This window comes from Trichosurus vulpecula, chromosome 2, assembly GCF_011100635.1.
Source record: "Trichosurus vulpecula isolate mTriVul1 chromosome 2, mTriVul1.pri, whole genome shotgun sequence".
Taxonomy (NCBI): Eukaryota; Metazoa; Chordata; class Mammalia; order Diprotodontia; family Phalangeridae; genus Trichosurus; species Trichosurus vulpecula.
The window spans coordinates 95,661,402-95,686,635 of record NC_050574.1 but is presented as its reverse complement, the minus strand read 5'-3'; the positions used below and the strand labels follow the sequence as shown (position 1 = coordinate 95,686,635).

The following is a 25,234-nucleotide window of genomic DNA, read 5'->3' as shown; positions in this document are numbered from 1 at the left end:
GGAGAATCACTGTCGGTTCTTTAGCCAAGGAATTTCTGCTTAAAGTATTCTTTACAAAGCAAAACCTAGCAGTGGTACACAGGGTAGAATGGAAGGCAGAGACCCTGGAGGCAGCTTAAGGTGTATTTCTTTTATGGGTTCAAATCTCACCAAGGCAGCTAGGTGGCACAGTGGACAGAGTACCAGCCCTGTGCGTTGGTAATTAAGATGGGCTTTTAGCACATATTCAATCAAGTGCCCTTGAAGAGTTTGGCCTTTGTTTCCTTGATTAAATTAGGAGTCCCTGATGATCCCCTTGCCTCAAGGGAAAGTCTAGTTTACATGGGATTGAGTGACATGTTTGTGACATCAGAGGCTTTTAGACCATGTGGGTTTAAGTTGCATTTTTGTGACACTTTTAGGTCATGAGGGTGAGTCTCATGTGTGACTCACCTTTGACCCCGAACAAGATATATAAACCCAGAGATTGGTGTTCTCCCTTGGAGCTCTGAGCCACAGCAGGAGTGGCACGTGACTCTGGGCCAATTGTTGTCAAGCTCCCCGGCTCGTGAACTCAGATGTTGATGCTTTTTGTTAACTATGAATTGTATTTGGTCTCCTTATAACGTATGTTTGTAATTTGTTTGTATTTTCTCTGAAGTTCAGGGTGCTGGTTTTTTCCCCTGAACTAAGTGAATGATATTTGTATGCTGGATTAAAGTTAGATTGTTAACCCCTTAACGTTACTTTCCTTAGTAAAGCAGATCAAAAGAACCTGTGCTGGCAGCGTCCTTGTTGTTGGGCTTGTGTTGGTCTTTCACCCCCACAGCAGCTGCTAGCTGAATTGTTGAAACACCCTGGAGGCAAGAGGACCTGAATTCAAATCCTACCCTGGATACTTGGCACTAGCTATATGACCCTGGACAAGTCATTTAACCCTGATTGCCTAGGGGAGGGGGAAGATCTCATCTACTTCAAAGTAATAAGCTGCTTGAGGGTAGAGGGGACATCATTTTTCTTTTTTTATGTCTAGCATACAAGCCTGGGTAGAGAGCTGTTTTTCAGTCATTTTCCTGACTCTTCATGACCTCATTTGAAGTTTTGGCAAAGATGCTGGAGTGGCTTGCCACTTCCTTCTCTAGCTCATTTTACAGATGGGGAAATTATAAAAAGGTTAAGTGACTCACCCAGGATCACACAGCTAGTTAAGTATCTGAGGCCAGATTTGAACTCAGAAGATGAATCTTCCTGATTCCAGGCTCAGCACTCTATCCACTGTGCTACCTAGCTGCCCCAGGTAGAAAACCTGTAAGTATTCAATAAATACTTGTTATGTTGGATTTTAAGGTACTTACCATAGTAACTGCCTCATTTCCTGAGATTATATTTGTTCTGGCAGGGCCTGAGGGAGAAAGAAAAAGAAAACATACATTCAAGTACATCTACTTCAATTTTTATAAGGTCTTACAGGGGAGTTAAAACATTAGTTGGAACAAGCGGTGCAAAGTTTTAACCACCCTAAGAACACATCTCAGGTTCAAAGGGACACCTGCTATTTTGCTCCCCTACACTTTTCTGCTAAGTAGATGGGCCATTACAAATCTGATTATTATGGTGTCAAAGTGATTACAACCTGGCTGAATAAGCTGTGGTATATGAAGGTAATGGAATACTATTGTGCTATAAGAAATGGGGAAAATGCGGACCTGGAAAAACCTACATGATATAATGCTGAGCGAGTGGAGCAGAACCAGGAGAACGTTATGCACAACCACAGATATATGGACTCTGTGATGACTAACCCTGATAGACTTCGCTCTTCTCAGCAATACAAGGTGCAAACACAACTCCAAAGGACTCACGAGGGAGAGAGTTATCTACAACCAGAGAAAGAACTATGGAGTCTGAATGCAGATTGAGGTACACTGTATGCTCTCCTTTATTTTTCCCTTGGTTTTTCTTTTTTTTGTTTTGCTTTTGTTTCCTCTTTCTCATGATTCATTCCATTGGTCATAATTCTTCTTTACAACTTGACTATTGTGTAAATAAGTTTGATGCGAAGTTATATGCAAAAGATGTATCAGATTCCATGCCATAGTGGGGGCGGGGGGAGAGGGGGAAGAAAATCTGGAACTCAAAGTTATTGGGAACTGAGTGTTGTAAACTAAAAATAAAAAATCTTATTTATATAAAAAAAGTGAGTACAACTATTTCTCTGTGGAGAAACTAGTGGGAGCAAAAAGAATGCCCAGAGAGGCCTTCCGGCACAGATGTCCCCTGACGCCTGTCTTTTCTCTAGTGGGGTCTTGTAGATCACATTCCTTAGTCAAATGGGTTATCAAGGTCCAAATGTATGTCTAATTAGACTAGAAAAAGCAGCAGCTAATAGCTGTATTCTTTCAATAACCTAGCCACTGTGTATTACTTTTGTTTCTCACAGGAAGTAACAAGAGACTTTCCCAGATTAACTTGAAATATCCACAGAGATTATCTATCTCTCTGTGGTCCAAAATGTGGATACTCATCTCCTGCATCAAGTCCTTAACAGTGCCTATAGCAAACTTTAATGACCAATCTCGACCACAGAGAAGAGACGAGGAAATGAACCTCCCTCCTTTTGGCTGGAGAAATGAGGAACTTCAGGTGTGGAATGCAGTTACATGGGTCCCTATGTTGTTGGTTTTGCTTAACTGGTTTTCTCTGTTCCAAAGGAAAATTTTTAAAATTTTTATTTATTTATTTTTAGTTTACAACATTTGGTAAAATTTTCTCTCCCAAGATGGTGTGTAATCTGATTCAGGCTCTACATATACATTCACATTAAAACATATTTTCACATTAGTCATTTACAAAGGAAAATTACACAGAGTGGGGACATGATACATCTAGAAATGACTAAGATGCAAAAACAAAAAACATCAATAGGGTTTAAAAAAATGCCTATGACATCAAGCCCTGAATAACAGCAAACACTGAAATAATTCTAGAGAAACAAAGGTAACTCTTGACCTCTAAAGTGTTAAAAGAGCAGAATTTTAATATTGGAAGGTATTAAGCCCTACAAAAATTGTACAAAAGCATGACCTTAAAATAACTTTTAAATTAAAATGAATTTTTTGAAGCCAGTCTTTGGGTCAGGAGGATCTGGGTTCAAGTCCTGCCTCTGACGCATACTGACTGTGTGACCCTGGACAAGTCACTTAAATGTCTCATTTGTCCAGACAACTTTTTAAGATTGTAAGTTGAAGAGCATATGCTGAACTACATGGGTGATGGAGGAATTCCTCATACTGATGAAATCAAGTCCAAGTAACACTCCCCTCCAAAAAAAAAAAAAAGGAATTTTAAAAATTTAATTCATCTCTACCTCTCAGAATTCTTGTCTTCCTTTAAGGCTCAACTCAAATAACTCCTCCTCCATGAAACCTTCCTTGATTGCCTCCTAACTCCCTAATTAATGCTCTCTTCCTCCTCAATTTTCCCTGCTATCATACCCCTTTATGTACACTTTGCACCCCCACTCCTGCAAAATGAATGTAACCTTCTGGAGCCAGGACTATCTTGTTTTTGTCACTGTATACACAGCATACAGTCAGTGCCTTGCACATAGTAGGTACTTAATAATTACATCAGATTAAATCTTTTGTATCTGCCTAGATGATTGAATTTTGATGTCCAAATGTACACTTTGGTGGACCTGTGATGTCATCCATGTGGGTACTCCTTCTACCGTGCATTTGAAGGCACCTAGGTAGCTCGGTGGATCGAGAATCGGGCTTGCAGTCAGGAAGATACGAGCTCAAATCTGGATTCAGATGCTCCTTAATTACATGATCTTGAGCAAGGCACTTAACTGAAGCCTGCCTTAGGTTCTTCAACGACAAAATGGTGATCACAACAGCACCTACCTCCCGAAGCTATTGTGGGGATCAAATGAGATGTCTGTAAAATGTCTTGCACAGTAAATGCTTAAGAAGTGTTTATTTTCTTCTCCCTTCCTTTTCCTTCCCTGTGTGCATTTCCGGTCCAGGTTCTTCACAAATCCTCCTTTGAAGATCTCCTTAGCTCGACACACAGCTCTTCTCACAGTTCATGGTTTCCGTGCCCGCTCCAACTGTCCCTCTGGTGTCTCCTGTTCTCACCCACGAGCAGCACATTCTTTTCTGGGCGTACAGTTAACTCCCTTTGCGCCAAATCTTGCGTGCAAGTCAGCACTGGTAATATCCTACTAATATCCTGTGCAGCAGGCGTCTCACTCTATTGGCCTTGTAATCATTCATAGTGTTGAGCCTTCAGACAGCACAGCATTTCATGATTTACATGGAAAGGCAAGGTATCTAACAACATCAATAGCATTTATAGAGCGCCTACTGTGTGCCAGGCACTGTGCTGAGCGCTTTATAAATACCTCATTTGATCCTCACAACAACTTGGGAGACTGAGGGTACTACAGTGTAATGGAAGTGCTGGGCCTAAAAGTCCCGAAAAACCTGGGTTCATGGCCTACCTCAGGACCACAGGCAAGTCATTTAACATCTGTGGAACTCAGTTCTCTCATAAGCAAAATGGGGGAATAATACCGCCCGAAGCACCTTGGCCTCGAGGGATTAAAGAGGATAAAGTCTATAAAAACATTTTATAAATGTTGAAACACTTTATCTGCGTCAGTCATCATTATTATTCCAAGGTACATAACATCGGAAGAATGCAGTTGTTAAGGTTTCTGAGTCATTAACAATGAGCAAGCAATCATTAAGCACCGACTCTGTGCCAGCCAGTGTGTTCAGAGCTGGGGAGACAAAAAAGCAAAAACAATCCCCTGCCCTCAAGAAGCTCACATTTTAATGGCAGAGACAATGTATAGAGATAAGAACATATGAGGTAAATATGGAGTAGTTGTAAGATAACCTTAAAATAGTCAGCACTTGCAGCTGAGGGGATGGGAAAAGGCATCCTGGAGGAGGAGGCGGTACTTGAGCTGAGTCTTAAAGAAAGCCTGGGATTCTGAGTTTGAGGCTGGGGTGGGGAAAAAAGCATTTCAGGGAAGGCAAAGGCATAGAATGAGATATAGAGTCTCACGTGCAAGGAACAGCAAGGAGGCTGGTGTGGCTGGATCACTGAGTGTGGAGAGGGAAAGCAGGAAGATGTATGAAGACTGGAAAGGACAGCTGACGTTAAAAGTAGTAAAACAAAGAATTCTAGAGGAAGAAGGGAGCCACCGGAGTTGATGGAAGAGGGGAAGAGCTATGGTCAGATCTACGACGCTTTAGGAAAAATGGCTCATCGAGACACAAAAACACAAAACGGACTCTGTCCTGTGCCCAAAACTGAGATGCTGCAAATCCAGGCTGCAGCATTTAATAAAGCAAACAAGAGACACCGTCACCATGCCCCTGTATCGTTTTCACTTGGTGCATCTCCAGCCATTCTCTGATGCTTGGTTTTGGTGTGGGACGTTTAGGACAACGAGGGGTCAATGCAAAACGCAGAGAAATCAAGAAATGGGATGAGATTTTAGAATTATAAGGCACCTCAGATATCACCTAAGAGATTATCTAGCAGGGGAAGCTGTGTGGTGTAGTGGATAGAGCACCAGGCATGGAGTCTGGGACCTGAGTTCAAATCTGCCCTCAGATACTTACTAGCTATGTGACCCTGAGCAAGTTACTTAACTCTGACTGCCTCTTTAAAAAATAAAAAAAAGGAAAAAGAGATTATCTAGTCCAATTTGAACCTTGCCGGAAAACAGGCTATGAAATCTTTGTGGACATATAATTTCACACCAATACTGAATATATGTGGCCTTTGGGAAAAACTTCACATAAGAACACTGCTTTATACAAAGCCCTCAATTTAATAGGCTACACTTTAATTTGCTAAATAAAAATCACTACTATAGTTGTTGAATTTAAATTCTGTGGTTCCTGAATGTGCTGAATGTTTACATCAGGCTCATATATAAAAATAACTCTAAGTGAAAAAGCAGCCAATAAAAGAAACAAACCCAAACCCCAAATCCATTTTGACTTGCAGTGTCTGATAACTGTTTCACATTTACTCGAGATATGCTTTTCTCCTTTAACATATGTAAGAATTTTTTTGTTAACAAAAATAAAACTTTTAAGCTTCTGTTCTCCCTTTTGTTGTTGTTCAATCTTGTCCAACTCTTCCTTACTTCTTTGGGGGTTTTCTTGGCAAAGATACTAGAGTGGTTGGCCATTTCCTTCTCCAGCTCATTTTAACAGATTAGGAAACTGACTTAAGTGCAAACAATGAGCAAAGAAGGTTAAGTGACTTGCCCAAGGTCACGTAGCTAATAAGTGTCTGAGGCCAAATTTGAACTCAAATCTTCTTGACTCCAGACCCAGCACTCTATCCCCTGTGCCACCTAGCTGCCTCTCACTTACCAACAGTTAAATTAACATTTGTAGGTAGTCTAGAAACATTTGTAGGTAGTCCTAAATATCCCCTGTATCCTTCTCTACCACTTAGTCATCATAAACCTATGTAAGGGGCCTGCATTAGGTTAAGGGTAATTTTGTAGGAGGGAGGAACCAAGTAAATTAAGTCACTGTTCCATCAAGGTCATTTTGGTAAACCATAAGAATAAATTCCAAAACTGTTACCCATTTTTCTTGGCGTGTCATTCTTGGACTTCTTGGTTTCCTCTATGATTTGCTCACCATACTCTCTGACTACCTGTAAATTGAAATAGAATATTAGAAAAGGTGATGCAAATAACCTATCATAATGATGTCCATTTGCCAATTATCTATATGAGGGCCTGAAGTTGAAAAAGTATAAACTTCAATTTATCACATTTTTAAAAAATCAACTCATGGCCCAGCTAAACATATCTTACCTCTGGTGATAAGCACTTCTGGATAAGCTTTGCTAAAGACCCTCTAGAGAGAATTGTAGTAGCTGAAGGACGACTTGTAGGATCTCTCTTAAACATCTGTTTTATCAGATAGTGAAGCTCATAGGAGTAATGTGATGGGAGGGGACTGTAGGAACCTTTGCATATCTTGAGGATAAGATTTTTCCAACTATTGGCCTGAAACTAAAATAGTAAAATGAACTTTACTTTTAAAAATATTTTATTTTTTCTCAATTGCATGTAAAGATAATTTTTAACATTCATTATTTTAAAATTTTGAGTTTCAAATTTTCTCCCTCCTCTAACACCCCCCCCAAGATGGTAAGCAATTTGATATAGGCTATACATGTGCAATCATGCGAAACATTTTCATATTAGTCATGTTGTGGAAGAACACACAGACCTAAAGGAAAAAAAAAAGAAACAGTAAAATAAAGTGGAAAATATGCTTCAAACTGCATATAAACTCCAACTGCTTTCTCTGCATATGGATAGAATAAAAACGAACTTTAAAAGAAGACAAAGGGAATTTTTAAAAAAGAAACAGAAGTGGATAAACAAATAAAGACTGAACCCTATCTTGGCTATTGTGATTTAACAACTTAAAAGACTGACCCCTTAGGCTCATCTATAAGAAGTTCCAAAATAGGCACCATTCTAATACCTGATTACTAGTTCCAAATGGTTCAACAGGACGGGGTATGTAGGAACGCTTAAAAAAAAAAAAAAAACAACAACCCTAAGCTTTTTCTCTCTCTCTTCATATTCTCAGGATAGTCTGGGCGTCAATGTCTATTTCCCACTCTTGTTTTTTCTTACAGTCTTTGGTCAAAGAATAGAGTTAATGAAGCCCAGTCATTCATGTATTATTTCAATAAATATGTAATGAAAACATTCTATATGTCACATACTAAACAGACTAGACATTTTGTTCCCCCTTCCTATTCTAGGGACTGTTTCCCTATACTGAAATGAACTATTTATTTAGCAAAGCAAATCACAAGCATTTTTATTGTTAAATACTTTTTACCCTCCATGACATCTTGAGCATATGTGTAATTGTCTGATTTCTCTAAGTCTCATTTTTTTTCATCTGTAAAATGGGGACAGGAGGGGAGGATGGACCAGAGGACCACTAAAGTCCCTGCTGGCTCTAAGTGCCATGATTCTATGAACCACTTCACAGAAGAAATAATGGCTTTTCAAGGCCATGTCCCCTAAAATAATGGGACTACAGTTTCAACATAAGTTTCACCTATATGCTATCCCACATTTCCTTTGTTCATGTGTGTGTGTGTGGCATATATACATATATATACACACATACATATAGATACATACCCACATATACACATACATATATACATTCATACTCTCATATATATGTGTGTGTATGTATATATTGGTATAATACTTTTCAGGTTTTTAAATCACTATTCTGGGAAAGCTAAATCTTATCTGATGCATGTTGTAGAATTTTACCAAGAAACGGAGAATGAAATATGCAACTTAATGTTTTAGAACAGAAGTGAAGTTTAAACCTACTCTTATTTAATGAAGTAAGAATAGGAATGAACATCTTGACAATCAACCTATATACAGTTTAAAAAAAATTTCCTTAGAAATAGAAAACGCCTTAAAGAGATAAGAATAGTTAAGGCCTTTTCTTTTTTTCTATAATCAGATATGAGCATGAAACAAAAGGGAAAATTGTGTACCCAACAAATGTAAAATAAGAAAAAAATCTGGCTGGGCTAGAAGAGAACAGACTCGCTTTGATTCTGAAGTTTATACTAATCAGTTGCTATATTTTAATTTCTATGATCTCCAACGAACCAAGAATGAATTAAGAGAAAATAAAGGCAATATATCACAGATTTCTAATTATTATTCACTATATCACAGTTCTTGATACATGTTCTCTCTTTAAAAAAGTGATAACTCATGCTTTGATAGGTTTTTGAAATCATTTAAAAACTAAATTTGAGAGATCAAGAATATTCATCAAAAATCTCCTGCTAACATCAAACATATCCTGGGTCTTTTACCCTGGGATGATGTTACTAATTCATCATTACACAAACACACACAGATGGGTGGTGTGCTCCCCTCCCCCAGTAACAGTGATGAACTTTTCTTCAGAATCACTCACACCAATGTCTCAAACACCCCCACATTTGTGTAATAGGGCATTTTAGGGTTCAATTAGTAGCAATAAAACATTAATTTTCCTGCATGCAAACCTAATAACCTTTAAAGGGATTAATCCTCCTTCTGGGATACTCTATTCCTACCCCTACTGCACCACTATTCCACTGCCTGTCCAATTCTTAGCCATCCATCATGACTGCACAAATGCCTTCATCTCCATGAAGTCCTGCCTTTGCAAAGCATTTTCTCCCTCCTAGATATTAATATGCCACTTTTTATCTTCACTATCATACTTTTACATTTATTATGGTTAAGTATGTAAGGTGTAACATTCTTGCTAGACTATAAACTCCCTGAAAATAAGGACCATGTGTCTTCTGAGGCCTCCACAGTACCTAACATAGTATCTGGTGCATAGGCTGCATTTGCTAAATATTTGTTGTAGCAATAAATGAATGACCTAGCTTTTCTTAGCACTATGATCTAACCCAAATGTTTTCAAAGTGTGGTCTGAGGACCCCTGGGGGGATGTCTCTGAGACCATTTCTGGGGGTCCAAAACTCAAAACTGTTTTCATAGTAATATTAAGATGCTTTAATATTCAATACAGTAGATGTTGATAGATATAACCCACAAAAACAAAAGCTTTTTGGGAGATCCTCAATAATTTTTAAGAGTCCAAAGAGGTCCCAGAATTCAAAAAATCTGAGAACCATTGGTCTAAATAAAGGCTGGGTAATTTTAAAAATTACTTAACCTCTTTTTGTCAATCTCAATAAAATCACAACCATTTCCTACATCTTTTTGCCTTTCTTTGTATCCCTAGTGCTTAATAAATGTGGGTTGACCAACCAAAAATTATAAGGCATAATAAACATGTTTGCAAAATACACTGAAAATATGTAATTACAGGAGAAAATCCTTTTTTCCAATAACCTCTCAATCAGAGAAGAGACTAAAAAGATAAAATCTAACTACCCATAGAAAGATATACTTTCCAAACTGAAAAGGATGATGAAATGAACATTTCCTACTTCTATTTTCTGCTAAACTATCTATAAGTAAAAGTTCAGAGTCATGAAAATATGTGGAAGTTTTCCTAATCTATCCATTCTAAGGAACCAACTTCCCATTATAACTTAGCATATTCCTTAAAACCTAAGCAGAGCAAAGACCAATTAACAAGGGTTTGAAGGTTCTATTTTGTATGGCATACTTACTGGATGTCTGAGGGTACAGAGTTCATACAAAATGCATCCCAAGGACCATATGTCACTGAAACATAAAAATGAAAGTTACCAATTGACCATTTAAATTAAGTTTATTCAAATACAAAAAGACGTTTTTTAAAATACATCTTTTAAGATAGACAGCTATAACACCATTAAAGCAATTTACTTTTTAAAAAATTATTTATTTTTAATTTATGGAATAAAACAAGCATTTCCATAACACAGCATAATTAAAAAAGGTGACTGCACATGCACTTTAAGTTTAATTGAATATTTGTTAACTGGTGCCATCTGAAAACCCATACTGACTCATGCTTAGCCTCAGCCTGGCTCCTATTAAGAAGGGCCTGGGCCTTACTCAGGTGTCACATGGGTGGTATTTATCCTAAAGAGGAACATGTGAGAAATCTTAGATTCAAAGAACCTTAAAAACTGGAAGAGATTATGTTCACCTAGTTCTACACAAAGTCAGAACCTTCCCTATAACACTGCAGAGAGGTGATTAAACACATGTAATAGTAGGAAGCTCACTAATTTTTTAAGTAGGCTATTCTACCATCAAAAAGCTCTAAATTTTAGGAAATTCCCATACTGAGCTTAAATATATGTCCCTATAACTTCCACTTGCTGGTCCTAGTTCTGTATGGCCTCTGTAGCCACCCAAAAGAAGTCTACTTTCTTTAGAAAACCTTTTAAATATTTGATGATTGCTAGCATGCCATTTGGGACCTCCCCCAGGTCCCAAATCTTATCTTCTATAGGCTAAAAGTCCCCGGTTCCATCAACCAATTTTTTATATAGTGTGGTTTCTAATTTCTCACCATGTGAGTCACTTTTCTCTAGAAGAGGGAATAAGTTCTCTTTGTTGTTTCTTTTCTTAATTTTTAACTTTCAGTTTCAAATTCTTTCTCTTCCTCTATTCCCTCTCCCACCCATTAAAAAGGCAAGAAACAAAGTACAATTATACATATGAAGTCATGTAAAACATAATTCCACATTAACTGTGTTGCAAAAAAAAGTGAAAAAATATATTTCAATCTATATTCAGAGTGTGTAAGTTCTCTGTCTGGAGGTAGATATAGTATTTTTCATCATGAGTCCTTTGAACTGTCGTGGATCATTTTATTGAGCAGAGTAGCTAAGTGTTTCACAGCTGATCATCATGATAGCACTGCTGTTACTATGTACATATAGTATTCTCCTGGTTCTGTCCACTTCACTTTGTATCAGTTCATATAAGTCTTCCAAGGTTTTTCTGGAACCATTCCTTTTGTCATTTCTTACAACAGTATACACAACAGTGTTCAACCACAATTATATACCACAACTTGTTCAGCCATTCCCCAGTTGATGGATAACCCTCAGTTTCCAATTCTTTGTCACCACAAAAAGAACTGCTATAAATATTTATGTACATACATATCCTTTCCTTTTTCTTTGATCTCTCTGGGGTACGGATCTAGTAGCAATATTGTTGGGTCAAAAAACATGCACAGTTTTATAGCCATTTAGGTGTAGTTTCAAATTGTTCTCCAGAATGGTTAGATTAGTTCACAACTTCACCACAGTGCATTAGTATCCCTATTTTTTCCCACATCCCTTCCAACATCTGTCATTTTCCTTTTCTGTCATATTAGCCAATCTGACAGGTGTGGGGTGATACCTACATTTCTCTAATCAATAATGATTTAGAGTATTTTTTCATGATTGTTGATAGTTTTGATTTCTTTGGCTGAAAACTGCCTGGTCATATCCTTTGACCATTTATCAATTGGGGAATGGCTCTTATTCTTAAAACTTAGACATAGTTCCCTACATATTTGAGAAATTAGAACTTTATCAGAGAAACTTGCTATAAATCCTCATCTCCCACCCCAGTTTCCTACTTTCCTTCTAATTTTGGCTATGTTGGTTTTGTTTGTGCAAAACTTAATTTAATGTAATCAAAGTTATCCATTTTACCTCCTATGATCCTCTCTGTCTCTGGTTTGGTCATGAACTCTCAGAGAAGAAGTTCTCAATCTGGGGTCTGTGAACTTGGTGGAAAAAATATATATGTATACACACATACACATATATATACACACACATGCACACATGTTTAATATATGTATATATTGATAAATACCTTTTGATATAGTTAGTTTCCTCTGTAATACTACAGTTATCCATTCCACACTGTGACTTCCTCCATTGTGGTTTTGATATATTGTGCGTCAACATAAGAAATTAAAAGGGAATTTTGGGGGGACTTTTATGGAAGCTGCAGATGACACAGAGACTTTGACCAAACACTTAACCCAAATTTTACATTAAGGTACCATAAACGTGCCACAACAGAAAAATAAAAATTTCAGACTTCTTCTCTGGTATGAAGGGAGGGCCCAAAAATTTTACACAGATTTTCCAGATCGTGGGAGCGCTGCACCCCTATGGAAGGGATAACTGTATTTATTTTTTATGCAATTAAAAACGTAGGTCTGATGAAGTGTCCACAGGCTTCACCAGACTGCCACAAGGGTCCATGAGACCAAAAAGGTGAAGAAGTCCTGTTCTAAAAGAGTTTTATCTTTTCGTCACAGGGATGAATCACATACCTTTTATTGTTATAGGGCATATTCTCCCAGATTTCCGGAGGCACATAATAAGGAGTTCCCACATACGTACAAGCAAATGCCATAGGCCTGAAGGAACAATAAGAGATAATGTTTTTCAGACTGTTACTGAATGGCAGATGCTTTGATCACTGAATCTACCAAAGAAGAGAAGTACATACTTGGAGAGAAGTCGGGCAGATCCAAAATCTCCCAATTTTATGTGTCCATTTTGGGTGAGGAAGACATTCTGCATTACCAAAAGAAAGAGAAAATCAGATTATCTCTTTAACAAATACCCTATTGTTCATCATAAGACAGGAGTCCCCAGCCACTGCAGGAAAAGGATCTAATATTCACTTATCAGAGACCTTGATTCCAATAGTAGAGAGAATTAACATTTGGTGTGTTAACAGTAACACCTCTGTGCAGAAAAGGGAACTGGGAGTAACAGATGAATCCTGGCAAAGACTGTGGGGTGAGTAGGGTATAGGATGGTTCAAGATGGGAATGTAGCAGTGTCACCCTGTTTAATTTACTTCTCAAGCATGGTTTTCAGGCAAGACAGACCTACCATGTAAGGATTCAAGTTGGAGAAACCTGATTTAAGAGATACTAAAATTCCTTTTTGGTAAAATAGGGCAGTAATAGCAAGGTAAGGACAGGAAGTCTTTACTAGCTCCACATTTCTGGTATTTTCAAAAACTAATTTCTTTAACCTAACCATATCAGCCAATCTGACAGGTGTGAGGTGGTACCTCAGAGTGGTTGTTTCTAAATTTGTATTTCTCTAATCAATAATGATTTAGAGTATTTTTTCATGATTGTTGATAGTTTTGATCTCTTTTTCTGAAAACTGCCCATTCATATCCTTTGATATTTATCAACTGGAGAATGGCTCTTATTTTTATAAATTAGGCTTAGTTCCCTAAATATTTGACCTCTCAGCCTCACTTCTCCCACCTGTAAAATGAGGATAATGCCACCTACCTCACAAGGTGGTTGTGAGGATCGAATGAGATACTATTTACAGTGCTTTGCAGAGTTCTGTATAAAGGCTAATTACTACTCCTGGTTAGTGGCAAGCAATCTGATATCTAAAACTCAGGACTGCCATGACTTTTGGGTCAAATTCTTTTTGTCACTGTTTGAACACTCCTATTTTCTTATACAGGGCAGCTAGGTGGCACAGTGGATAGAGGGCCAGCCCTGGGGTCCAGAAGACTCATTTTTGTGAGTTCAAGTCAGGCCTCAGTCACTTACTAGCTGTGTGACCCTGGGCAAGTCACTTCACCCTGTTTGCCTCAGTTTCCTTATCTGTAACATGAGCTGGAGAAAAAAATGGCAAAACACTCCAGTATCTTTGTCAAGAAAACTCCAAATGGGGTCATGAACGCAACCAAACAACAACAAACCAAGCTAACATGCATCCAAAGTGGGATTTAACTCAAAGTCCAATTCTTTTTCCTTTATATCCCAGATGCCTTCTCCACAGCACTGGTGCTGTAGGAAACATGAACTGACTAGAGGCTAGTGACACCGAATATCTGCTCAGGTATTTGGGGGACCCAAATGGAAATAAGGTGACTGGCTTATCTTAAGAATAGACACAAGGCAAATAAGAGTACAGCCTGTCCAGAAACAAACCAGTTGAGGTTAGAAGGAACAGTTTAGAGGTGTTTGAGGCTGGGTCTTTCTCCCCCATAAATGTTTATGGATAATGAGTGCTGGGGGCAGGGAGATGGGTCAGTATTGGTAGGTTTCTAAGCACATCTGTGGTTCTAGCTCACATTGCTCCATAGCTCACAGAACGCTCTGTAGCAGACACCTGAAGTGGATGAGGAAGTGAAAATGAAAGCTATGGCCAAGCCAGCTTAGGGATGCCTGCCTGAATTCCACCAGCTGAGCTTTCTCCTGGTTTCCTATTCCTCAGGAAGGCAGGTCCACAGCAACAGCAAGTGTGGAATGGTTTGTTTCTAGAACATCAGATAAGGCCGGCTGTAGTAATAAAACAGACAATGTGAAGTCAATCTGTCCTTAGGAGTAAGTACTTGCTATTAATCATTTTCCTCAGAAGCAGGATAAAACAGTGGAAAAAGTGTGGGTCGAGGAGTCAAAATACCTGGATTCTAACTATTATCATTAGATTGTGAGTTCCTCGAGGGCAGGGGCTGTCTTTTGTCTTTCTTTGTATCCCCAGCAATCCGTGCCTAGCACATAGCAGGCACTTAATGAATCTTTATTAACTGACTGATTAGTTCCAGCTGTGCTATTTGGTAGCTATGTGATATGGAACCAGTCCCATAATCTGTGAACTGCAGTTTCTTCATCTATAAAAAGGAGATGTGAATTCCTACCCTGCTGACCTCAACAGGTTGTTGTGAGGGGCAAATGCTGTAATTTATGTGAAAGCACATTGGCAAGTACGGTTATTGTTGCTATTTGATGGGGGAGAAGGGGTTAATTGGGTGGGAAAGCAATGCACACCTGAAAGGGGAACAGGAGGTCATCTCTGAGGTGGGAAAAGTTTACAGGAAGGAAAGGCTGAAGAGGAGAGGACAGACCAATATTTGTGCCAAGATATTGGTTCAATTTTCTTCCTTCCTTCCTTCCTTTCTCCCCTTCTCCCTTCCTCCCTCCTTCCTTCCTTTCTTCTCTTCTTTTCTTCTTCTCTTTCCTTCATTGTTCTTCCCTCCTTTTCTCCCTTTCTTTCCTTTTCTTCCCCTTTTCCATTTTTCTTTTCTTTTTCCTTCCTCCCTTCCCTTCCTTCCCTCCTTTTCTTCCTTCTATCCCTCCCTCCCTCCACTCCTTCTTTCCATCTCTCCCTCATTTCCTTTCTCTCTTCCTCCTTTTCTTTCTTTCCTTTTTCCCTCCCTTTCTTCCTCCCTTCTTTTCACACTGGGTCTCCCTATGTTACCCAGGCTAGAATTCCACTCAGAATCCTGCTCTCATTCCAGTTAGCGCAGGAACTTTGCCCTGCTCCATTTCTGACCTATGGCTGTTTACTCCTCCTTAGGTAGCCTAGTGGTCTCCCTGCTTCCCTTGGTTCACTATATTAATGCCAAACTTAGTGTTTAGCCCACTGCAGCTCAGAACTCCTGAGCTCTAAACATCCACCAGTCTCAGCCTCCCTCATAGCTGAGAACACAGGCATGTACCACCAAGGTCAGCTCAATTTACTTTCAATAGGGCAAGGTCAAGAAAGTGTATATTGAGGTATTTTTGTCACATAGCTTGTTATTGTTCAGTTGTGTCCAATTCTTTGTGGCCCCACTTGGGGTTTTTTGGCATAGATACTGGAATGGTTTGCCATTTCTTTCTCCATCTCATTTTATAGATGAGCAAACTGAGGCAAACAGGGTTAAGTAACTTGTCTAGGGTCACACTGCTAGTAAGTGTCTGAGGCTGGATTTGAATTGAGGTCTTCCTGGCTCCTGGCCCGGTACTCTATCCACTGCGCCACCCAGCGACACAAAAGTAAATATCTCTGCTTCCTTTGCTCTACACAGGTGACAAAGTGAATAACGTGGGTTTGTTCCCAAGATGTATATTAAGTGATGTAACTGAATAAGGATCATTCTGGTCTATTATTATAAATATCAATATTTTCCTATGCTTACATGCCCTCAAGGCATGTATTAAGTTTCAGAGAACTGTGCTCTTCCCTTAAGTGGATCCAGACTGCTTTTCTTATTACCTCATGATCTTCATTAATGTTCTTATTAGTAACAGCAATCATGGACTATTATATGAAGAGACTCCCTCTTCTAATCTGCTACTTTTAATGAGCTAGAAAAACCTAACCAACCTTGATAATACTATATGTAAAGTAAGAATCTACAGGTTCTAAGCAAGCCCTCATCTACAGAGTGGAATATAAGGGCTTTATGTTTAGAATTGCTGAGGTTGCTGGAAGACTAATGTCCAGGTAAGACACCTCTTTGTCTCAGTTGAGATAATACTTCCTATTGCCCTGCCTACCTCATACTGATGTTTTGTGAATAAATTAAGCCGGAAGAGAGGAAAACACTTTGGAAAGTTAAGAGGAGTACACAAATACAAGGAACTGTTATTGTTTTAATCAGTGACATGCACAACTAAAGTATTCAATCCAAGTTCATCTGTAAGCAACCAGATATTTGTAAAAATAAATGATATACTGTCTCTAAGCTGCCCAAAGAGACTGACATATTTCCAGGTAGAAAAAAACACTAACCAAATCCACTCACCTTGGACTTGATATCTCTATGTAACACCCTTTTTTTGTGAATGTGATTCACTCCCAGGCACATCTGTGTAAACCACTGAAGTATCTATGAGGAAAAGATATTGAAAATCTGGTTCATGAACTGTTTCTTAGGGATTCTTTAGGGATTTTTTCTTAGGGATTTTTTAAAAAAAGACACGTTGTATTTCAGATCTTGAACACATTTAAACACTGTAAAAATATAAGTATGAGAATAGGCATGATAATGTAGAGAGCTGACTTCAGAGACAGAAAAATAGGGCTTCCAGACCCACATATTGGCTGTGATCTCTCAGTGTCCCTCGGCAATCAAGGAGGGCTACAAGGGCAGAACAGATACTGATCTCCATCAATAAGGGAATTTCTTCCACCAATGAAATTAGAGAACCAGACATCAGCAGCAGCAGCATCTTTATCACCATCCTTATTACCTTATCTGTTCATCATCATCTCATCATCACCAAGCATGTCATTATCATCATTTCATCATTATCATCATCTTCATCACCTCATCATTATCATCTCATTACCACCACCATCATCACCATCACCACCACCACCACCACCACCACCACCACCATCATCAATATAGGATCACAGATCTAGATGCTAGAAGGAACTTCAGAGGCTATCTAGTCCAACGCTTCATTTTACAGAAAAGGAAATTGATGCCCAAGAAGGTTAAGAGACTTGCCCAAGTTCACACAGGTAATGTCAGAAGCAAGGTTTGAACACAAGCCTCATGTCTACAGAGTCAATGCCACTATGCCACAATGCTTTGCCATCACCATATGTCAGAAAACTTAATAGCCCATCCATTAAAATATTCAGACACGGAATAAAAAAGCCAAATTCATATGCGATTATTTTGGATGTGATGACAATCACTATTTCATTTCAAGACTTTTGTTTGTTTTTCTTTCATTCAACCAAATCCAAGTAATTTTGAGATATGTATTTGTATTAGCATTCACATAAATATAAGCCATACTTTAATAATATGAAATACATGGCCTAAATGCAATAAATATGATTTCATTGCTATTTTGGGAGTTCAATGATCATTTCCATCACCAGTTTCTTGAGGTTAGCATTTTTTCATATTATAAAGATTTACATTATAAAATTTCCTACACTATACTGCCCTAGCCCACCATAGGACAAATATGAGCTGAACTGAACTGATTTCCTTTTTATTCTTTTGAGTTTCATTTATCAAAGTTCACTGAATTCACATCATCATAGGATCCACAGTACTTAAATGACATTTTCCTGAAAGAGAAGTATTCCTCGTTACGACTCACACTAATGAAAAGCATTATCAACTAATCAAACTAAGCCCTACATACCAAAATACAATTTTCTAGACTTTTTTTTAAAATAAAAGAAGTACACACTTTTGCATAAGTAGTATAAGCAAAAGGACAATAAGTACTAATTGTTAAGAACGTTTACCTGGTGTCAAATTGAAAGTTAAGCATACAGAATAGTAGCGTTTATAAAATGAGCAAGAGGAAGACTAGGAACGAATACCACCATACACCAAAATGTCTGGCCTCCTGTTTCATTTAGCCAGCAAAATAACATAAAAATATGTTTTACTTTTTTAAAATGTCAGCAAAACACAAAATAAGGGATGTTTTTAAAGACTCTATGTAACATATGCCAGTTAGAGTTTTGAAATGATGCTAATGTTTGTATCAGGTCTGTCAAATTCATATAAATTCCACTTGCTAATATTTTCTGAATAAAAATGTGTTTATATAAATCGGTCCTTCTAAAATGGTTTCAGGCCATCCACTAATGCCAACTATTTCACTTTAACATGCCAAATTTTGTAAATTTTTAAGAAAAGGCAGAAGCATCATGGATCTTAGTGGACAGGGCACGGACTTGAAGTCAGGAAGACCTGAGTTCAAATCTTGCCTCATATTTACTGGCTGTGTGAGCCTGGGCAAGTCAATTAATCACTCTTAGCCTCAGTTTTCCCAACTGTTTTACAATTGAGGGTGTTGGACTATATGGTCTCTGAAGTCCCTTCCAGCTCTAAGTCTATTGTTCTATGAAAAATTTGATTAATTCAAATCAATTTAAGCATTTATTAAGTACCTACTATGTGTAAGACACTGTGCTAGATGTTCGTATGCAAAGGACACTTACGATACAGGCCCTGGCTGCTCTCAAGAAGCTGGCATCTAATCAAAGTGAAAACATAGCACAGAGGGAGGCCAAGTTAAATGCAAAGGAGATGTTTAAGAAAGAGGATCTCTTACCATCTCCTCAGGGAATAATTTTCCTTTTTGATGTTTAATCTTCTGCATGAGATCACCTTCATCACAATATTCCATTACAATATACAGGTGTCCATCAGCTTGGAAAAATTTAAGATCTGTTAGTTTATTATTCCATAAACAACAATATTCAGAACTACTATGTAAGAATGAAATAAATTAATATTTACCTTCAAATGACTCCTTAAAAGCAACAATATTGGGATGTTTCATTTTAGCCAATAGAATAGCTTCCTTCCTAGAGTTCTTTATACCAGAAAGAGACTGGAAAAAATGATTTTAAAATTTTAAGTTTCAAAATTTTAAATTCTATGATTACATTTATAAAATGTTCAGTGATAATAATTCACAGTTATAAAGTACAACGGTGTTAAAGTACATAAGCTAAGTATTACTATCCTCTTTTATCTGATAAAGGATATTGAGGCAGAGGGGGATAGAATGACTCATTAAAGTTAGTAAACATCATTGCAAGGATTGGAAACCCAGGTCTCTCAACACCATAGTCAATGCTCTTTTTCCTAGGACATTATTTATATAATGCATTTATATTCTTTAACTAGGTTAGAAACACGGGGCTAATTTAAATGACTTTACACAAATCTACTCATTTGGTCTCCTGCGAATTTAATATAGTAGGTACTTAGTGATCTGCATAATAAAATTACAATTCGCATTTATATTGTGTTTCATGATATAAAAAGCCCTTTCCTCGCAAAAACACCATGAGGTAGACTGTACAAATATTATTATCCCAATTTTACAGGTGAGGGTCCAGGCTCAGATTAAATGATTCGTCCATGGTCACATACCTAGGAAGGGTTAGAGCAGGAACTTAAACGGGTCATAGGTCTCAGACCTAGAGTTAGAAGAGACAAGTATAAACCCTTCATTTTTCAGATGAGACCCTGAGGCCCAGGGAAGTGAACTAAGTTACGCAAGGTCATTGCTAAATAAGTACACAAGGTGGGATTGGAACCCCGGTTCTCCAACCCCTGAACCAATACTCTTTCCTCTATACCACGCCGTCTGATACTCTGACTCCACGTTTGGGAGCAAACTGTGTACTTTAGATACGATTCACACATCACACTATACCTCCGGGGACCTCCCTGCAATAGCCGACCAGTGTTTTCAGAAAAATGTAAAGCAGTTTTGAATAGCCTGAGCACAACATGACTGGGAAAGGGCATAATAATGGTAATCATAACACCTAGAATTTATATAGCTCTTTAAGGTCTGCAGAGTGCTTTATAGATAGAGGGGTGTCCCAAATATCTTAGTGCAGTTTTAGGTTATTAAAGCTTAAAGTTTTAAGTTATCACGGCACTAAGACATTTGGGACAGCCTATAGTATCTCCTTTGACCCTCATGACAACCCTAGGAAGATAAGTGCTATTATTATTATTATTTACATTTTACAGATGATGAAACCGAGGCTTACTAAGATTAAGTGACTTGCCTATGGTCAGAAAGCTAAAAGTATTTACCATGCTGCCTCCCTTAGGCTTTCTCTGTCTGACCAGGCACCAGTTGTACAGCTATACTGATCCTGCACTTAACTTTCCAACACAATGATGAGGACGGTAACAGCAGGTCATGTCTATACAGCATACAATTTGGTTCTCAGTGCACTTTCACTACCGTCAGGGAATTCTTGGGTTCTGATCATTCTTTTAGTTTCTCTCTCCTATGGCTGAAATTTCATTTGGTCACAGGTAGACACACTCTGCAAATCAACAATGGCGGTCTCTTCATCGGTGGTACAAAGGTTACATTGTAACCATCTACATCAAGGGTGATGATTCACCATTTTAAAGAAACAGCAAATATAAGCCATTTTTTAACCTTAATGCTCATTCTAGGTGCTATTATGAATCTGATTCAACATAAGCCTATGGATTATGTGCGCTTCCAAATCTGACGATACACTGGGAGTTAATTTCTTAAATAGTTACCTTGGGAAGCCTTATTTCCTTCATCGCATACTTCTGGTGGCTGCTTTCCTGTTGAACTAAAAGAGCACGGCCGAAGGAGCCCTCCCCAATCACCTTCAGTACTGTGTAGTCATCCATAACGAAGTGGTGGTTGACCGTGGTGAAGGTTACCTTTCATAAGTGAGTCTCCCAAATCTTACAGACTGTATTAAAAAAAAAACCAACAACAAATATAAGAACCGGCAGCACTCAGGTTAATTTTTTTTAAAAGAAATAAATAATAGGAAACTATGATCATTCTCAGGCAGCTAGGCAGTACAGTGAATAAACTGCCAGGCCTGGAGTCAAGATGATATGAGTTCAAATCTGAACTCATGCTTCACTGAACCCTGTTTGACTCAGTTTCCTCATACACAAAATGAGCTGGAGAAAGAAATAGCAAACCTCTCCAGTATCTTTGCCAAGAAAACCCCAAATGGGGTCATGAAGAGTCAGACACAACCAAACAGCAACAAAGTGATCCCTTTTATAAGGGACCTTGAATCATTTGGAAGAAAAATGCTATGGAAACTTTAAATATAACAGAAAGAAATATGAAATGCAATTCATTTTTCTTTCAGACTAAGTTCATTTAATTTTTTTTTAATTTTACATGATCTATTTTCTATTAGAATTTAGTGGTACTGCTAGGCACTGGCCCTGTGATCTCACAGGCATAGGGAGCTCCCAGTCCCAATCCAACAACAATTTTTAAGCACCTACTGTGTGTAAAGCAATGTGCTAGGTACTTGGAATATACAAACTAAAAAGCAGCTCTTGTCCTTTTGAAGATCTGTCAGTCCACTGGGGAAAAACAATGTATAAACAAGTCAAGCATATGTACATGATAATTTGAGGAAAGAAAGAGTATGAACAAGTAGGTGATCAGGAATGACTTCCCTTGGGAAGTGGCACATAAACTGAGCCCACAAGATTCCAATAGGCTAAGATGAGGAGGAAGAGAGGGGGCAATTCAGGCACCGGTATACAAAGCGGATACAAAGGAATAGACATGGGAAATAGAAATCCAAGTTCAGGAAGAGCAAGTTGGGTTGTTTGGCTAGAATATAGGATGTACAAAGGGAAGTAATGTGCAGTAAACCTAGAGAAATTAGCTGGGATTATAACACACATACATATATACACACATATACATATATATACACACATATATACACATGTATACATGTATATATCCATATACGTATATATACACACATGTATACATGTATATATACGTATATGTATGTATACATATACATATATATACACACACATATATACACACATGTGTGTGTGTGTTTTAAGGACTTAAGCAGCAGTAGAATTTTCCTATGTAAAATCTTTTTTAAAAGATTCTATCCCAAAGGGTTTCATCTTTGATTTAGTAAAGTTTGGGCAAATGAAGGAATAAACAACAAGCTATTTTAAATTCTATTCTTAAGTCTCCCTCATTCTTATATTTTTTAAAATTCATATTCTTTTTTTTTCTTTGGCATCACTTATTCTGAGGCAAACTTATCAATGAGCAATGATCAGGGGCTACATGCTCGCTGATAACCTTTAATGTTTGGAGGGTAGTCATCATATTAAGATTACTAACTTGTTTAGGTTTTCCAGGGGTAAGCAGCAATAAATCTAATTCTAGGAAATAATCATAATAATCAGAGAGAAATGTCCATTACTGTCTCTAACATTCACCTTGAACTTTCAAATCGAACACTCGACCCTTAGAATAAGGACCTATGGGACTCAGAATCACAGAATCGAGATTCGGAAGGGCCTTCAAGAGTCAGATGAGTTTAACGTCTCATCCAATGAAGGAAGTCCCTCCACATAATTCCCAGGGCAGCTGGATTTTAACATCCCCACCGACAACGGCACCCACTCACACCAGGCGGTCTTCACGAATCAAGTCGTTCGAAATTTCTTTATACAGATTGGGTGAATATTGGCTGCCCTTGTAACTTCTCTCAATATTTGCTAATTCTACCCAGTGAGAATTGGGCAGAATAAATTTAATCCCTCTTGGACAAGGCAGTCCTGCAAATATTTGAAGACACTTCTTGTATGCCGTTTTCATTTCTTAAGGCTAAATGACCCACTCCCGCCTCAGGCTTTAAATCTTTTCTTTTATCACTGAGTTTTGTTATTTTTAGAAGGAAAAAACCCAACCCTTACCATTCTACTGTATGGTCTTACCATCCAGGTAAATATAAAATTGCAAATGCAAATAAACACTAATTGCCAGCAAAGCTGGAGAAAGGGTTTGGGATCCGCTTGTGTGCATGGAAGGCTGTACGCACCTTACCTCTCAAAGCAGGGTTATATAGATGTCTGAAGTGACCACCTTGAACGCTCAGGGCTGTTTAGGAAGACTCGTGCATAGGCGTTATACACTCTGTACCACTGTTCAAGGGGACAACCCCCAATAGGCCAAGTACTACTTTCTTTAAAAAAAACAAAAACAAAACCAAAAACCCTGGGGTTTCACTTTGGCTGTGCAGATAGACACGGGGCCGAGTCTGTATGAGCGCATAGGTGCCCGGGAGCAGGCTGGGAGTGGACTCACCCCGGCAGGGGTTGCCGGGGTAGGGGACCCTTGCAGGGAGTGCAAGGAGTAGGGGGTGGGGCCGGGCTGGGCGGTTGGAGAGCAGCTGTAGCAGCAACAGCAACCCCAGACCCGGTGGGGGAGGTTGCCTACAACTGACCTGCCCAGCCAGGAAGTGCAGGACACGCGCTCCCAGCCCCTTTGTTTCCCTTGGGAGCTCCAGGGGCCCTAGTCCACTCTGGCCGTCGGCTTAGCTCTCCCTCCCCACTCTCCCTGGGAGGTAGTCACTATATACCCTCGTGCATCTGCAGCACCGAGCTTCCCCCAGGCCGGCAACCCGGCAGCCCCTGGCAGCGCTCACGCAGAACCTTCCCCAGCTGTGGAGATCTAGACTCCTCCCAGTCTGCCAATGGAGCGCGGAGGCAGGAACATAGACACCACGGTGGATAATACAGGCAGGATTCTAGTACGGCCGGGCCCTTGATGAATTGGCTTTCTGGTTCTCGGGTCAAAAACAAAGAGACCGACAAAAAGGAGGGTGCTTGTCTTTGAAAGACTCCAGAAGTCGGTGCTGGTGTTGTGTTACTTCGTGTTGCAGCTCAAAAATATCAAATGCCTTAATGTATCTAGTGTGTTCCTAGTAACAGCTTAAACTTTAGAGTAGCATTGCTGTTGAATGTTTTGTTGTTACCAGTAAAAAAATACTTAATATAGTAGGAATGATCAGAACCCCTGTTCAATTAAATGAGTGACTCAGGCAATAAACATTTATTCGGCACCTACTATGTTCCAAGCACTGTGCTAAGCGCCGGGGATACAAAGAAAGGCAAAAGACAGTCCCTGCCCTCAAGAAGTTCACATTTGAATGGGGGAGACACGTAAACAGCTAGGTACAAACAAGTTCTTAATAAGATAATTAATGTGAAATTACAGAAAACGGACCATCGACAGAAGCAGGGAGCTCCAGTAGAGCTAATCCCATAGTGATATGGCACTCTTACACTCTCGGGTGAGAAACCAAACTGTGGTGGGTGAAAATTTTCACACTGGGTTCCTGCAGAACATAGACAAGCAGACTAGCTCAAAAATAGGGCAGTGAGGGGAGGATAAGGGAGGGATCTCTAGAGGGAAGGGTGAGGGAATAGGTTATAGGGGGCTATAGAAGGGTGTTTAGATTTATGCGAATGGGAGGATAGGGGAGGGATCCTTGGAGGGGTAGGCAGGTAACAGGAGGGCAAGGTAGCAGGTAGAAGTAAAGTAGAGGAGGCAGGAGGGATAGGAAACAAGAGATATGCACAAACATAAAATCAAAGATCAGGAGTAGAATTTGTTTG

The 25,234-nt window shown here is 38.9% G+C and overlaps 1 protein-coding gene across 3 annotated transcripts in view; it reads right to left on the bottom strand.

The window, feature by feature from the left end:
* NEK3 (NIMA related kinase 3) overlaps positions 1–24,368 on the bottom strand; it is a 36,052-nt gene extending 11,684 nt beyond the window's left edge. Inside the window, exons 1-11 of one of the 3 annotated variants that reach the window (XM_036747976.1) lie at positions 23,656–24,368; positions 21,332–21,513; positions 19,544–19,637; positions 19,356–19,453; positions 17,066–17,149; positions 13,019–13,086; positions 12,840–12,926; positions 10,231–10,285; positions 6,842–7,042; positions 6,606–6,678; positions 1,335–1,381 (exon numbers count right to left, since the gene is read on the bottom strand). In XM_036747976.1, coding sequence (XP_036603871.1) covers positions 1,335–1,381; positions 6,606–6,678; positions 6,842–7,042; positions 10,231–10,285; positions 12,840–12,926; positions 13,019–13,086; positions 17,066–17,149; positions 19,356–19,453; positions 19,544–19,637; positions 21,332–21,448 — 924 coding nt within the window. In that variant the 5' untranslated portion in view covers positions 21,449–21,513; positions 23,656–24,368. The remainder of the gene's footprint in view (positions 1–1,334; positions 1,382–6,605; positions 6,679–6,841; positions 7,043–10,230; positions 10,286–12,839; positions 12,927–13,018; positions 13,087–17,065; positions 17,150–19,355; positions 19,454–19,543; positions 19,638–21,331; positions 21,514–23,655) is intronic. The other 2 variants (XM_036747974.1, XM_036747975.1) reach the window with 2 other exon arrangements.
* Between the last annotated feature and the right edge of the window lie 866 nt (positions 24,369–25,234).